We start from the raw sequence: 16051 nt of genomic DNA, 5'->3' as shown, positions 1-16051 counted from the left end.
GCATGCAGTAACGGACGCTCTGGAAATAAAGACATAGAATACAAAACTCTATATTATCTGAGATGGGGGGGGGGGGGAGCAGCCAGGCACAGGACACAAACGACAAAGCTGCGAATAGCACCTCCTGGCACTGAGAGGGGACATCGGAGGAAGAACGGTTGAAGGGAATGGAGGAGATGGAAGGAGAGTAGTGAGGGTTGAGATAGCTAAGAAGGAAAGGTCTGGAGAAGAAGAGAACAGAGAGGCGAGAGTAGGAAAGAAAATAGAGAAGGGTGAGAGGCAGTGGTGAATGAAGGTGGGGTAAGAATGGAATGACAGTGAAAGGAGGAGGGGAAAGGACGGGGAACAGCTGGTGAATGGAAGAGGGTGGAGGCCGGGGATTTGGTGGTGCGAGACATAATAAAGTAGGGTGAGGAAGAGAGGGAGAAAGTGAAGGTGCAGGATGGCACGACGATGGGTGCGTCATACAGTGAAGTGAAAATGAGAAATGGAATGGCAGAGAATGGTAGGGGAGAGTAAATGGCAAAGGAAATAAGAATCGGGGACTGGGAGGTGTGAGAATTGAGTGGGAGTAGAAGGTGCGAGCCAAAAGAGGAAAGCATCAAAAGACAGATAAGGATAGATTCTGCACTTCAAAAAGACCCTCATTGTTTTGTGAGACAGAACTGCATTGGTATAGATGGCAGCTTTGTAAGGCTGTGACAAACAAGAGGCCTAAACACTACTGGGAGTTTGTAGTGGGTACAACACCTGGGAATGTCCAAGGCTGTGCCGGCACTTGAATGCCCCTACATCCTGCCAAAAAGAGTCTTACTGTAATTTGGTGCTCTTTTAAAGTGATTTAGCGCCCATGGGACTAGTTCACACTACTTAAAAAACTGCAAATATAAACAACAACAAAATAATGAGGAGGACGGATGCATAAGATGGAGGAGACATCCTCATGGTGATCATAAAGAAGATAGAGAAAAAAATTTCAGCAACCTCTGCCTTCAATAGTCCACTTCCGCCCGGAGCCCTTGTTTTCCAGCATCACTAAGGTGTCACCGGGAAAAGTGTGCGTGTAGCAGCCCTCCAAGGCGATTCGCGCACCTCAATGGACGGCCAAGCTAAATGTATAAAAACACTGTAAATTCAGCAGAATGCACACCACGTCCTTTAAACATGTACCCCTTTGAAGAAAAGCCTAAAACCCGCTGAAAGCTAGTAGAGTCCTAAACACCCCTGAATCCCAAACAAGATGAGGCACGCACATAGCCATGCCGGTGAGGAAAGAAGACGAAGAACTGAAGCGCAGCGTCCCTTAAACGGGCACCGTGCTGTTAAAATAAAAGTCGTGTGGCCTCCCAAATCATACAAACAAAGTTTGTGCAATTCAAACATGCCACACACGCTGCCTGCTCTTTGAGGGATTAAGCAAATTATGAGCATCAACGGGCGCTAACATTAGCAGGAAACGCAGCTACGGGCTGGAGGGACGGTACCGCAATCTGAGTCAAAACCAGACTTGGCCGCGCGGCCGTGAAAGTGATGGCAGGGACGCGCTCTGTGGTGGGGGAGGGGCAGAGCGAGGCGCTTGGGAGAGCAAGGCTTAATGAGCCATAAAAGCCATATGGTGGCTACGCGCGTGCACACACTCGAGATTGAAAGCCTGAGGACAGGAAAAGCCTCTGGTAGCACTTTAAAAATCCACTAACTAAATATCTCGCAGAGCTGCGCATGCGCTGGCTCAGGCGAGACCTCAAAATCACTTTAGAATAATAAAAATAAGTAAAATTAGGTTATTTGAATTAAACCAAAAGGTTAAAGTATCGTTATCGTTAAGTGTTGGAATAAGTGAAAAAACTATGGCTTAAAAAGCAAAAAAAAAATGTTTTAATTACCTCCTTTAAATTCAACAGTTCTAGTTGACTCACTAAACTAGAACTTGGGCTCCGACATACCATGCTTAGGACTAGGGCTCCTGGTTTTATGGCATTTCTTTTTTAACATTTGTCTGCATGTATCCATATTTTTTTTTTGGGGGGGGGGGGGGCATTTTATCTCTATTTATACATATTTGGTGTTTGAAGTTGTAAAACTGTACATTTCCATATGTAATAAACTGACAGACACGCACTCGCACTTTCGGCAGGTAACAACAAACATTACATTAAAAGTCCATAAAAGGAGCACCATTTCCCCCCACGCCCGTTTGCGAGGACTCCCACATGCAACATAAATAGGTTTTCCCAGCTGCGCACACCAATCCACCCTCCCCCCGACGCCATCACAAGATTGAGGAGGGCGCCGGCCGATTCCTTGTGTAGGCCACATCTCTCTTGGGCACCAAACAGGCCACCCCGCAACACGTGGACTCAAATCCAGAGGGCGTCCGAGAACCGCCGAGCGCTCCCGACCCACTTCGTCCCAGAAGGGACGCAAAACCGAGCAGACCCATGCCACATTAAAAAATCTCTGCCATCTGGAGTGTATATTGCATGCAAGCGCCTGATGTGCTGGGTGACATTCGGTGTAGCTGGCATGGGGAAACATAAGTCGCATGAAATTATTTTCGATGGACCTTGCGCATACGGGAAGAGATTGCCAATTTACTTAATGATGTCATCCGCGATGCCATTTGAGATGTCAGTGATGTCATCTGTGAGGTCACTGACCATGCCATGAGTGAGGTAATATGGGAGGTCATACGCAGTGCATTGCGAAGGTGTAAGTTATAGTTATCTCAGGTAACTAGATCTGCTGAATTTCACTGGTTTTGTACGAGTGAAACCTTAACCTAACAATTACGTTCCAGTAACCTTTGTTTTTTTTGTGAATTTCTACGGTTTGTTTAATTTTATTTTCCAACTATACCGTCCCTGTAACCTTTGTTTTTTTATGTGACGTTCTATGGTTTAACTAGTTGTCGCGTTTGTAGATTGGTGGTGAAAACGGGTGTGGCCTCTGGCAACTTGCTGGTCCCGATTTTTCTGCATTTTCTTTCTTTCTTTTTTTTACTAGGAGAGGGGGTTGCGTGCCCCCCCTCCCTGGGACGATTTTGGCCCCAGGGATCCCATCCTTTTTATTTTTTACATTTTTTTTATAACAAATAAGGTGAGGGGGACTCATTTTGAACCGGGGACCCCATCCCGCAGCCTCTGTTGTGGGTGTACTGGTCACACCCAGGGCACCCACTTACATCTGTTGGATAGCGGGGATAGCCTGAAGGCCCTAGCGGTCCCTGCTGGCACCCTGCCTCCAGCAGGAGCCGGCACTGCTTTTACAGAGGGAGCTGCTGAACATGCAGCTCCCTCTCTGTGAAAGCTATTCTTCAGGTACTAGCAAGCAAGAGCTTTTGGATGCTCTTGCTTGCTAGAAGCGTAGACTTGGCGGGAGCAGTAAAGTGCCAAGTCCCAAACAGCGGCATTGCTGAGAGGTCATCGGAGGCCCCACCTCCTCTCTTCACCTTTCTGCAAACGTGCCTCTTGGCACACTACTGGTTGAGGTAAGAAGTCCCCCTTGGATGCTGAGGGTCCTTGGGGTCCAACAAGCCCTCCAGTTACCTCCATAAGTACAACACATCAGGATTCCTTCAAGCTGGTCGGAGGCCCCACCCTCTTTAGCCACCACTCTGCAAACGAGACTACTTTAAAAAAAAAATTAAAACATTTTAATTAAAAAAACGAAAAGGTTACAGGGATGTTTTAGTTAGCCTCACATTTCACTCTTTCAAAAACCCAGAAATTCAGCAGTTATAGTTACATGAGCTAACTATAACTAACAGCCTCGCAATGCACTGCTTATGACCTCACATTTTACATAACTCATGACATGGTCTGCGACATCACTGATTCCATTGACAGTCATCAATATTTATTCTATAGTCTTTTGGCTTCTTGAAACTCAAGAAATGCATGATTTCTTTCAAGATTTATAGTTTCAATCATGTAACATCTTTAAAAAATGCATTGAAAATAACCTCGTCAGCAAAATGTTCACAATCTAATGCATATATCGATCCACCCACTACTTACAAATTGTCGCTTCCCTAAATTACTATGCAAACCTTCGCAATCAAATTAAAATAAAACAGTTTTTATAAGTACTACCCCAATGTCAAACATTTTTATATTACAATGCACTAGGATGAGTTTAATTATACATCAGCAAACATACATTGCTGACTTTATGTAGGGACACTGCTGCGTAATATCACCCAAAGAGCGGGGAAAAAAACGATTGGCACTAAACAACAGTAATCTACACTAAATCAATACCACAAAGTCCATAATTCAATAATGTGTTAGTCTATTTACAAACTTTATGTCAACATATTAAAACAAGAGATTGAAAGTATAGCAAAAACATGAGCTTGAAAAACGTTACCTTGGAGCACAAGGGTGTTTGTACTGAGCCCTTTTATTGATGTGATCCACATAATATACTCCAAACTCTGCAGATTCAACTCGCTCCCAGCCAGGTGGAAGGCCCTCTCTCTCCAGTGGGTGGCTCCAATGAGTTGTATTAGTGTTATGGTCTATGAAATATTTTCTTCCTCTTATAGTCCAGTCCACTGACCATCCAGGGGGAAGGGGAACATCTTCAGCACTATGAGTGGTTAAATTTCCCAGAGATGTAGCAGCAACCCTCCCAATGCCTAAGAAAAACAGAACACGATTCCATAAATTTATAGTTTAAAATTTAGCCTCCAGATAGCTAAAACCCCGAAAAGTAATACAAATGGTTTAGTTACTATTTAAGGGGCAAGATGTCAGATTCAAGACTACATTGTTTACATTTATCAGAACCTTAAAAATTCCCAGTATTTGTTCTACAATAATTATACTATACCACTTAAGGAGGACGGAAACTTCAATGGGTAAATATCAAGTAAAGACAGTCTGGGATAAAATGTCAATCTGAAATCTCATTCACCAACTGTATGAAGACATCTACCTAGCAATAAGCATGATTCAGTTGGATAGTACATAATCCTGTAGATGCGCTCTCTTAATAGATCATGGAGTACCACACTAAATCCAGAAAAAAATATGGCTTAAATGAATGAACTGTAGACCACAATGCAGCTTTAAAAAGCTCTGCTACTGCTGTATTAACCAACAGTGATGCAGCAGGAAGGAGAGAAGATAGACTATCGTCTTGGTAAAGGCCCCAATGTTATCCACATTTTATTTACCTAGGCATTACTGTTACATGTATGCCTTTTGTAGCAAAGCAATATAACCACATTTTTCTCACTCTCAAATATTTAATTTCCTAAAAGCAATAAACATAACGCCAAAGAGTTCAGATTTCCAGACTTTTCAGTTAAGGATGAAATCAATTAATACTGGCATTGATGTGAGCTAATTAATTTGAACAAGTAAAAGGGCTTTGGGGAGAATCATTTCAATAACTAGCCTAAGAGAAGATAGAATGACATCTTAAACAAAATAATTTCTAGGCCTTGGTGTTCAAACATCTCTTTTTACAACAAATCTCAACTGAAGTGGTTGCACCAGAACACTGGGAAAGAAAACACTCTTAGGCCATTATTGCACTGTGGTGGGAATACCTGATGCAGCACTCTCAGTATTACGAATTGTGAGTAATGGTAATTCTGGGGTGGGGAAACAGAGAAATTTCAGGATGTACCAACGGTTGCCATGCAACATGGGGTATTACTGTGGAAATTAGTATTTTACAAAAAATTAAAACAGGTATGAAAAGACATTGAAAAATGGCTTCAAGGACATAAATAAGCGTAAAGTATTTTGCAAAAACTTGCCTGCTGGAGGTCTCCCCTGACTTGGTTGCATTCTTTGGAAGTGATCGTTGCTTTCATAGTATCTGAACTCTTCATGCCCAAGATCACCTTGATGGCGTCTTCTCGGACGATCATAAAATTGATCTCGGTAGAAATAACGTGCCCCCACTTCCCCATTTCCTGCTACAGAATTACTTTCTGTTAAGAACGACTGTGAGGATGAGCCATATTCCTGTGGCACGTCTGCCAAACTTCGCACAAGAAAGGATGGAGCAGACAGTCTGTTGCTTTCTCGCCTCACTACCTCGTGAGATGGTCTCTGCACTGGAGTCCGAAGGAAACTTTGGTTTCTAGAAACGGCAACATCCCCTGGGGCAGCCGGGTAAGGAGTTGAACTGGTATCTGGGAGGCAAACATCTGTTCGTCTGGGAATTGTTGGACCATGACGGATGAAAAGAGGCATCAGATCTATAGAGACAAGAAGTACACTACAGTTGGGAAGCATTCAGTGCAAAAACATATCAAATTATGCAACTTCCCTAAACAAAAAGGGAAACATGCAACAACCTAGATCTAATTGATAGTATGAAAATATAGAATTTAAATTTGCCTTTCATCATTGTCAAAAATGTCACATGTTCAATCCAGAAGTTATGGTAAAAAAGACACACAAACATTGCATGTGCAAGTCTCAAAAATAATTGTAGACTACTAACCAGTTTATTACCATCTCTCACTATTTCAACTAGACATTGGCAAGATAACTGGTCCTAAAGACACCCATATGCAAGTTAAACCTAAACTGACCTTTCACACAAACAACCAGAGCCAATATTTGCCCCTCAATAGGAAATGTGAAGTAAAGGATCAAATAATTTGTTTTCCTTAGCAGCTGAAAATGAAAGGGAACAAAATGGTTGAATAATATAAAGGAGGCAGCGCTTGTGGATATGCTACACTGATGTACTGCGAATTAGGGAAGCATCCCTTAAGTACTCCTCAACACCCTGCTTTGATAAACATCATTAGTTACTGCTTCTAAAATTGTAGAATTAGATTTGCCATGTTATGGTGACCACAGATGTTTTACACTAGCTACATTTCCATGTCAGCCAGTAATCACAGCCTATGAATAATACTCAAACATGCATACTCTGAACTAAATTTTCAATAAGCATAAACATAGAGTGTTAAGCAATATGAACTGGAAGGGGACACTTGTCAGATTGTACAACCAAGCTAAAATGGTCACTCATTTACCTACTTTCTCTTCGCAAAGTAAATCCTCCTTCACCTACTGCTGTAAATGAGATTTCTTGGTGCAATTAGTTTCTGAATACACTGTGGGCTCCTTTATTAACCAATGTTAATTCTTTATGCACTAGACATTCCTACTTCGTGGTCTAATTCAATCATTGTTCAGGTCATTAAGAAGGAAGACGTGTGTAATCCAAGAGGCTATCGTCCTATCTCGGTGATTGACTCTACAGGTAAAATAGGAGGCTAAAAGCCATGCATTGGCACATTTTAAAAGGATTCAATATTAACATAAGTATGGCGTGAGAACCTGCCTGAGCACAGCAGAACGCTTGAACTTGTGTAAAAATGTGCCTGACCTTGGTGTCTTGTTGCATCTAGGTTTTTTTGATCTTCGCTTTTGATCGAGTCAACAGGTCCAAGCTCTCATCCATTCTGAATGTAATGACAAGATCCAGCATCACTGATATTCTGAGCCACCTGAATTTTAATCTTACAGCCAAAGTTACATTTGGTGCTCTGAAAGCTCCTATTTGGCCAGCAGTGTTGATCAGCAAGATGTATGCCCTAACTCTTTTTTAATGGTTGGCTTGACAACAAGGCTGCCACTAAACAATTACGTAAGCATTAATAGAGAGGGGCATTGGCTCCGCCCATCTGTTGGGAGCCATGAGTACATGTTTGGGCAGAAGTTGTGTGCTTCCACAAAAAAAGTGCTTGCCCTCTACACAGCGGTGATCATTTAATTTATTAAGTTGCCTGAGCTTCAACTTTCAGGGGCGTGCGTGCACACACATCGTAATGCTAATAAAATATCTTTCATAAATAGACGATTCAGGTTTTTCTCTGGTAGCAGCACAGATATGAAGAGGACAGTTGCTAACCTACATGGATGTTTATGTCTGGCTTGACAGTGTAACTGTCACCTGACCTCGTCACCAACACCACTAATGTTCTTTGCTTCTACACAAAAACATTAATTCACATGCTATTTACCTGTAATGCTTCATGTTGCAGTACCACATTCTTTTAAAGCCAGACCAATTGAAAATGCTAGGTTTTTGTTTATTCTTTATACTTATCAACTGGCGGGTTGTCGAAGGAGATTGAAAAAGGACATCCATAGATTAGGATGCAAATCCATTCCTGTTCCATCACAAAGAGGATGCTATTTTGGTGTCAAAGACTGGTAACACTTAAAAATATCAACAATTGCTTTGTGACATAATGACAACTAGGATCTTGCTACAAATGCATCTAATAAGTTTATCTCAACTATAGGGCCCAAGCCAACTAGAGTGAGAACTTTCACTATCATACGCAAAGTCTTTAAGAAAGTGTCATTTTTTTCCTGATAAGGTATCCCTTTGGCTAACATGAACAACAGTGTACACCTAAGGATAGTCAACATTTTACAATCAATGAGAGATTTTTTATAATATCTCCTCTAAGATATGGTAAAGAACCACTACAATCCATTAAGACTATTTATAGAAGCAAAATGGTTGCCTCCTGTGGCGTACATTTTTTTGCTATTGAACTTAAAAAAAAAAAAAAAAAAAAAAAGTTAGGTCATAGTTTGGTAAATCTTACTTCTGGTTTGTAGCGCTACCTAAATTTTTGTTTAATGCTTATGAGCGAAATCTTTCCTCTACATTTATAATGGATAGTGTGCAACTCGTTATTATTTCCCCAAAGATTAGGCACTTGCAGACAACACAAAATGATGTCCCAATGATAATTTGGCTCCCAAAACTAGGATACATTTTATGTTTTTTGTGACTTTTACAGACTGGTACAAATAAACTCTTGTTCCATTATTGTGATGAGAGAGACGTACTAACTCTAGAGTGGCCTTTTAAAATATTTTCAAACAAGGTCTTCCAGTTTAACATATGGCAGGTTTTTCACTGATAGCTATCAAGCTTGGCTGTAGGTGAACAGATATATATAGTCACTGTTACATGGAGACTGCGCTTAAGGTTGTTTGTGTAACAGTGTAAAGGGGGCGAATAGGCCCCCAGCAAAGGAATTCACCTGCATCGGAAGGCAGAGATACAATTAGCTATGTTTTTTCGGGGCATGAGGGTGGGGCATGGAGGGGTGAGAGAGAGTCCTGAAGGGCTATGGGCAGGAGCTTTACCGCTGCAAACAACTTGCTTCAGCAAAGGTATTCTGTATAAATATATGGGCATTTATAATACATGGTAGGTGTTTTGTTTCTTGCAGTTCCCTTTTGAGAGCTCTGCGCAATTGCTCCCTCCCCACTTGCCTTCCCTCCCACTTGAGGAGACCATGTGTCACAGAGTAAAACATCTCTACAGAATTAAGACAAAAAAAACAAGGGAACCTCCTACCACTGGGCGAGACCCTGGACAAAGGGGATGGTTCACTGACGAAACAACAACTAGCTCTAGCACACTCAGTCCCACTTCAGATGAGAAATTTTTCTTTACCCGCAACAGTCTCTCGATCCTCCTCATGAGACCATGGCAACAGAGCCTGGGGCTGCCGAAAAACTGAATAAAAAGAGAGACTCCACTAACAAGGATGTCAGCAGCAGTACAGGGTCTCAATGGACTGCCCCAAAACACTCCACCTTCACCATCAATCAAAGCTAGCACAGGTGCAGGGCCTAAAAGATGCCAGAAGATTAAGTCAAGGAACAAAAGCTTCCCTAAAACTAACTGGATGAGCAACTATGCCATCTTTGGCAACACCACCTCAATGCTAGAAAGGCATGGGACAGACACCCCTCCTAAGAACAGATCACATAACTGAGGGCAAACAGACTTCCACCTCAACGGCAATAGCTGTAAAGGACCAGGACTCCGAGCCGCAAGAACCAAGAACAGCTAAGGACCTTGATCCCTGATGATAGCCCACCCCTCACCCCTGCAGCTCAGAATATAAGGAAAGGGTCACCTTCTACTCCCAACCTTCTGCCAGTTAACACAGTCTAAAAAAACCTCAGATGGGACAGACAACCTGTGGCTTGTGAGTCAAACAATATCATCACACAGCACTCCATTGGCCCAAAATTTAAGGACAGGGCCACCTTCTATTCACAACTTCTTGTCAGTTAACTCAGGCGGGATGGCCGGTGGCTCATCAGCTCTAGCAATCACGACGAACGGCATCTGCCCTGGAAACACGTCCTGCAACAGTAACTTGGTCTTAAAAAGAATTATTCAAAACACACCGAAGGGGTCCCTGGCATAACATAGGGGCAAAAAGAACCCAGCCCCAACCAACCTTCAGCAGCTCATCAAGAGTACACAGACACCATATGAAAACTCTCAACAAGGGGACATAGTGCAACCTTGTTCCATCCGCTCTACAGGAAATTAGGACATCCTTATTTGATGCAATAGTATAACACTGCTAAATCAGATTCCAAAACTTGCTGGGGCAACCTCTACCGACATCAAATGTATTCTATTTGTAAATACAAATCAAGGGCACCAGAGAGACTCAAAGGTCACCTGGAGCACACCGGACACGGCCGACAAAGAACAGCACATACGCAACTGCTTCCTGGCATGGGCATAATCGTTGAAAGATAGCTAGAACCAGGGTACCTGCACCAGCTAAGAAGGACAGAAGGCTCTGAGCCAGGGAAAATTAATACACCACCAAAACAGTACTCAGTACTGAAAAATGCACTATTTGTATGCCACCCAATCAAGGACAAGCATTTACAATGCAATGGTCTCGGCATTGGTAAAGTTAGAGCTATTGGCATTGCTCATGACATTATTTTTGCTTATGTTTTTTGTTTTTAAAACATTTAAAGAAACGGCATTGTCATGAGCAATGCCAATAGCTCTAACTTTAACAATGCCGAGACCGTTGCATTGTAAATGCTTGTTTCTGTCTCTTCCTGCTTATGTCATGTTGTGTTAAAAGCGTTTATTAAGAGCACATATGCATGATCCACTTGGTGCTAAGGAGTTTAACAAATCTACGACAATAACTAAAGCAATAAGATTATGTATTCATTAATTAAAAAGAAATTTTTTAGATGAATCTTAAAAAGTGATAAATAGAAGAGATAAAAGTCACGAGTTCCACGATGTTACAGATGAAGAGGAGAATGTTGCCACCGGAACACCCTCGGGGTGTTCTGTAGACTCATCGGTGGCTGGTCTGGGGAGCTGTGGACTCATAGGGGGCTGGTCTGGGGAGCTGTAGACTCATGGCAGGCTGGTCTGGGGAGCTGTGGACTCATCGGAGGCTGGTCTGGGTGGAGGTACAGAGAGAGTTCATAGACTGGCGAGAAGGAAGCTTGTTTTGGGATCATGCCACTATCAGTGGGTACCAGGACACCTGGGGGTTGCCTCATGTCCTGCTGACTTTGCTTTAAGGATAATTCTGTTAGGTGTGGGGCAGAGGCAGGTGGCCGGAGCTGCGTTATCCGGTCTTGCCTGAACTCTCGCCAGTATGACAGGGATATGAAAGTCCGGGTCCAACACAGACGTTTTTCCAGAATGTTTGAGCTAAAGAAGCCAGTGGTCATCCACCTTGGAACCTGATGACTGGGAGAAAGGGAGGACTGGAGATGAGCCTCCAGACTTTCTACAGAATTTGAGGGGACCTATTACAGCATCCGGGAGATCTCATATCTGATCCCGAGGGGTGCCAGAACCTCACTCTTCAGTGGATTCATTTAGGAAACTCCAGGGACACCCCTCGTGGAGGAATGGCCAGCAGCAGTGCTTTAAATGGAAAAGAATAAGTGCAGGTACTCACAAAAAAAAAGTAGTGGATGGAGGGCGGAGTTTGGGGCGGGGCTATGTTTTCCAATAAATGGCACACTGACAAATCCGTACTAGTGCTGCACTTTTTTTTTTTTAAAAAGCATGAATGCATTGATGTAATCTAGAGGGCCGGGATTGTGTTTCATGCAAATCCCTCTCATTTAAATTGTTGATGGGCGAAGATGTGCGTGGGATTAAAACAATGGCCATACTAACAAGCTGTGTCCCTGAACAATGTGGCCCACGCTCGCGCCAATCAGGTTTTTTTGTCACCTTTAGACCCCCTCTGAAAGGGACCCTGCAGGGATACTTGACCTTTCACTCCAGAGATGCACACGCAGCTCTGTGTTCTACTGAAGGCAGCTGCTCTGCTGGCGCTTTTGAACCAGTGCAGCCCAGGCTTCAGCTTGGTTCGAAAGGCGCTTTAACCCATTCTAGGCCCTGCAGAAAGACCTGCCAAGGATGAAGCGCAGCACCAACCGCACCAAAACCGGGCGTAATGAGTACCGGTACTCTCCTTTCCGATACTCAAGGGGAGAAAATATAAAAGTGCCGGTACTCCTTACCGGTGAGTACCGGCCCATTTAAAGCACTGGAGCAGTGACCCAGTCCGCCAAGGATGAGGCCTGGTGAGAGAGGCTTCTGGAATCTGGGGGAAGGAGTCATGGTAAACATGAACTGCATACATGTAAAAACGTGTCTGTGTTGATGGAGTAGTCCGGCTAGCGGGAGCGTGTAGCGGCTGACTTCATGTTTGTGGATAGTGCGGCTCGATACTCAGGGATATGTTCTTAATGATAATATCAACTCCATTTTCATCTTTAACAAGCATATGTGTGTTCAATAAACGTAGCCATGTTACACGGCTGTGTGTTTACTGGTCTGTTTGGCGGGTGGGAGGACTGCTTAGCGCATGTGTGGCCGAATTTAGCGCTCTAAAATGACGGCATAACTGAACTCAGCGCTATACAAGACTTCTTAGTAAACATATACACGAGACACCAGAGGCGCAACTAGAGCCAAATTGGGAGGACTGCTTAGCGCATGTGTGGCCGAATTTAGCGCTCTAAAATGACTGCATACCTGAACTCAGCGCTATACAAGACTTCTTAGTAAACATATACACGAGACACCAGAGGCGCAACTAGAGCCAAATTTCGGGGGGGGGCTAAGAAAAAATTTCGGGGGGGCTGAATCCTTAAGCAATAGTCAGAATGGAGCTGCAGGGGCTCTTAGAAGGGGTGAAACAACAGCGAGGCCTCATCAACATCCAAATGGTCTTTTAAAGACCTGGCAAGTGCTCGGGTGCGGCTGTGTGTGCGCCGGGAATCTGTCTCCTCCCGGGCTGCCACACACGATGGGGGGGCTGAAGCCCTTTGAGTCCAATGGGTGTTGCGCGCCTGCGAGACACGCATAAGAAGTGAGGGTTAAATGGCTTCCTGGTGGCAGCTTCGAGTTTAAGATTCCTGAACAATGCCAGACATTACAGGATTGCTGGATTGGGGTAACGGGACGAGGCGCCCTGAAACACGCAATGAGCCCTCGCCACAAAAGGGAACACGTTCTGAGGAACATATTAAAAGAGGGAAACGTGAAGATTGGTGATGTGATAAGGGATTTAACAATGTGTCACTGAGAATCTCCTTCCCAGGGAAAACATGTGTTCCCTGGCAAAACTACTGCCCGGACCTCAGTTTCAATCTGGCGCCCTGCGTAACAATCCCAGCTACGGCACTAGACCAACCAGTCGTGTGATCTGGGGCACATCACTCTGTGCCCTGCTTCAAATTCTAAATGTGAAAAACGACAATGTGCTGTCTAGTAGTGTTTCAGCTCCTCGTCTCTTCTGTGTTCCGACTAAACCGGTCTCCCGGGGTACCCCCACACACCATCCTGCTCCAATAAAATGTTCTCTCTGCAGCCCCGCGCTGCCCCTCGAGGCATGTCATCTTTATATGAAATACCTGAAGCAAGTAAAGGGCTATTAGTTCTATAATTACGCTCACGGCCAGAGCAAATGCTCTCGAAAGATGCGTGAGACTTGTTTATTTATAATCCCTGGTGCCCACGGCTCTTTGAACCATGCCATTCACTTTCGATAACCGGGTGAATAAAGCTTACGCTGCCTTTTTATGTCCCGGGCAGACTCATTACGGCTGTTTGTAGTGAAAAACGATGACACGGCTGAACGAGAGGGGCGAGAAAGCACAACGCCGCGCGCGCTCGGTTTCACTGGAGATACGGAGGGTATAAAATCGCTCATTAATCGGTGCGACTTCACAGAGCTAAAAAAACAATAATGAAAATAACAGGCTCGCTGGGAGGAGAGGGGAGAGAGACAGAGAAAGAGAAGGGAAATAGAGGAGGAGAGGGAGAGAAAAGGAGAGGAGGAAAAGAATCAAATGGATCTAGCAAGGGAAGCAAGAGAAAAAGAGAGACTGCGATAAGGAGACGAGAGAGGAGGGAGAAGTGAATGGGGAGGGAATGAAAGAGCAGGAGAACGAGGAGAAAGAAAGATAAAAGCGACATAAAAGATGATGGTTAACTTAACATAACATAAAGAGCAAGAAAAAGAGAACGAGAAAGAAGAGGACGAGATAGTGCGAGAGTGCGAGAGAGGAAGGTGTAGAAAGCAGGCAACAGAACCACATAACGAGAGAGAGGAAGGTGTAGAAAGCGAGCAACAGAACCACATAACGAGAGAAACGAGATGATGGTTTACTTAACATAATATAAAGAGCAAGAAAAAGAGAACGAGAAAGAAGAGGACGAGATAGTGCGAGAGAGGAAGGTGTAGAAAGCGGGCAACAGAACCACATAACGAGAGAAACGAGATGATGGTTAACTTAACATAACATAAAGAGCAAGAAAAAGAGAACGAGAAAGAAGAGGACGAGATAGTGCGAGAGAGGAAGGTGTAGAAAGCGGGCAACAGAACCACATAACGAGAGAGAGGAAGGTGTAGAAAGCGGGCAACAGAACCACATAACGAGAGAAAGACAAATCTAGAGATAAAGATAGAGGGTGCGAGAGGAACCGACAGAAGGGCAGAGAGAGAGAACAAGACAAAAGAAAATAAGACAGTGTCCCGGTATTTACCTTCTTAGGCTCGCCGCCACCGGTCAGACTTGCCTGCAGCTTCTCCACCGTTTCCAGCACCCCCACGGCCGCCATCTTTAACTCAGGCAGGGCCGTAACAGGAAGTGACTTCCAATGATCCCACCCCCCCACCGTGCTGGACAAGGTCGCCATCTTTCTTATGGGCATGCGATTATGACCCAGAAGCAGAAGTGTTTGCTGACCCTGTTTGTTTTGGCATTTACCAAGGGATGACTATTTCCGACACCGGAAAAGCCGCCATTTTATCCGAAGCCAAAAATCAGAACGCCTGCGCGGCTCAGGCTGGCATTAACTGAGACACTTCACTTGTGTTCTTTGATGTAAACAAGAGAAACAGCTGCTAGTCTGAAGCCATCATCCTCTGTATATGTTGAGATGTTTACAGTTAGAATGAAGACTACCATACCTGCCACTTTAACAACAAGACTTTAAGGTGAAAAAACACACGGGGATACTACAGAGGAAATCTGATTCGCGATAGAGAGAGCATTATCAATTTTTTTCTACAAGGCTTTTTACCATGAAAGACTGCATGGGTAAGGAATCAACTTCTGCTGGTAGGAGACACCACCGCCTTTCTCCGAGGCAGAGCAGAAATGCCTCGGAGAAAGGCAGCGTCCTTTTCGGATTCGGGGGCGTGTTTTGCTGTTGTCTCCTCCCTGAGACTTCTCGCAAAAACCACGCCCCCCGATCCGAAAAGAACGGGGCCTATTGTGAATGACTGACCTCTTCTCCAATGGCTGGCCAGCATTCAAGAGGCCAGCCAATGGAGAACAGGGGAGAAGAGGGGCGGGTTCAAGCCCCTCTTCTCCAAGTCATTAAATCTCGGAGCGAGACTGCGCAAGCGCAGCCTTCGCAGCCGAGACCTAAAAAACCGACTGAATCAAATCCCAATTCCCTCTCTATGACCCAGCACAAGAGAGGGTCAGCAACGTACGAGTACGGTTTTGGTTGCAAACTCACTAAACAAGCCACAGTCTGCAAGGTGACCTGGGGCAGCTCAAGCAGGCTCCACGGAACACACATCTGCCCTCCAACTCAGCTCAAGGAACATACACTGCCTAGCAAGTAAGCTCGAAAAACAGGACTTCCTCACCTTTCTCCAAAGCTTTTTGGTGGTTGACCTTTAGGAGAAGAACCAATCGCCATCTGAGGTTCTCCCATA

General features: G+C 44.3%; 1 protein-coding gene across 1 annotated transcript in view; it reads right to left on the bottom strand.

The window, feature by feature from the left end:
• The window catches only part of SAV1 (salvador family WW domain containing protein 1), a 120245-nt gene that overhangs the window by 101424 nt on the left and 2770 nt on the right, over positions 1–16051 (bottom strand). The window contains exons 2-3 of the mRNA XM_085626988.1: positions 5771–6217; positions 4369–4639 (exon numbers count right to left, since the gene is read on the bottom strand). Coding sequence (XP_085483114.1) covers positions 4369–4639; positions 5771–6217 — 718 coding nt within the window. The remainder of the gene's footprint in view (positions 1–4368; positions 4640–5770; positions 6218–16051) is intronic.

Source organism: Triturus cristatus, chromosome 9, assembly GCF_964204655.1.
Source record: "Triturus cristatus chromosome 9, aTriCri1.1, whole genome shotgun sequence".
Taxonomy (NCBI): Eukaryota; Metazoa; Chordata; class Amphibia; order Caudata; family Salamandridae; genus Triturus; species Triturus cristatus.
This window is presented reverse-complemented; position numbering and strand designations above follow the sequence as displayed.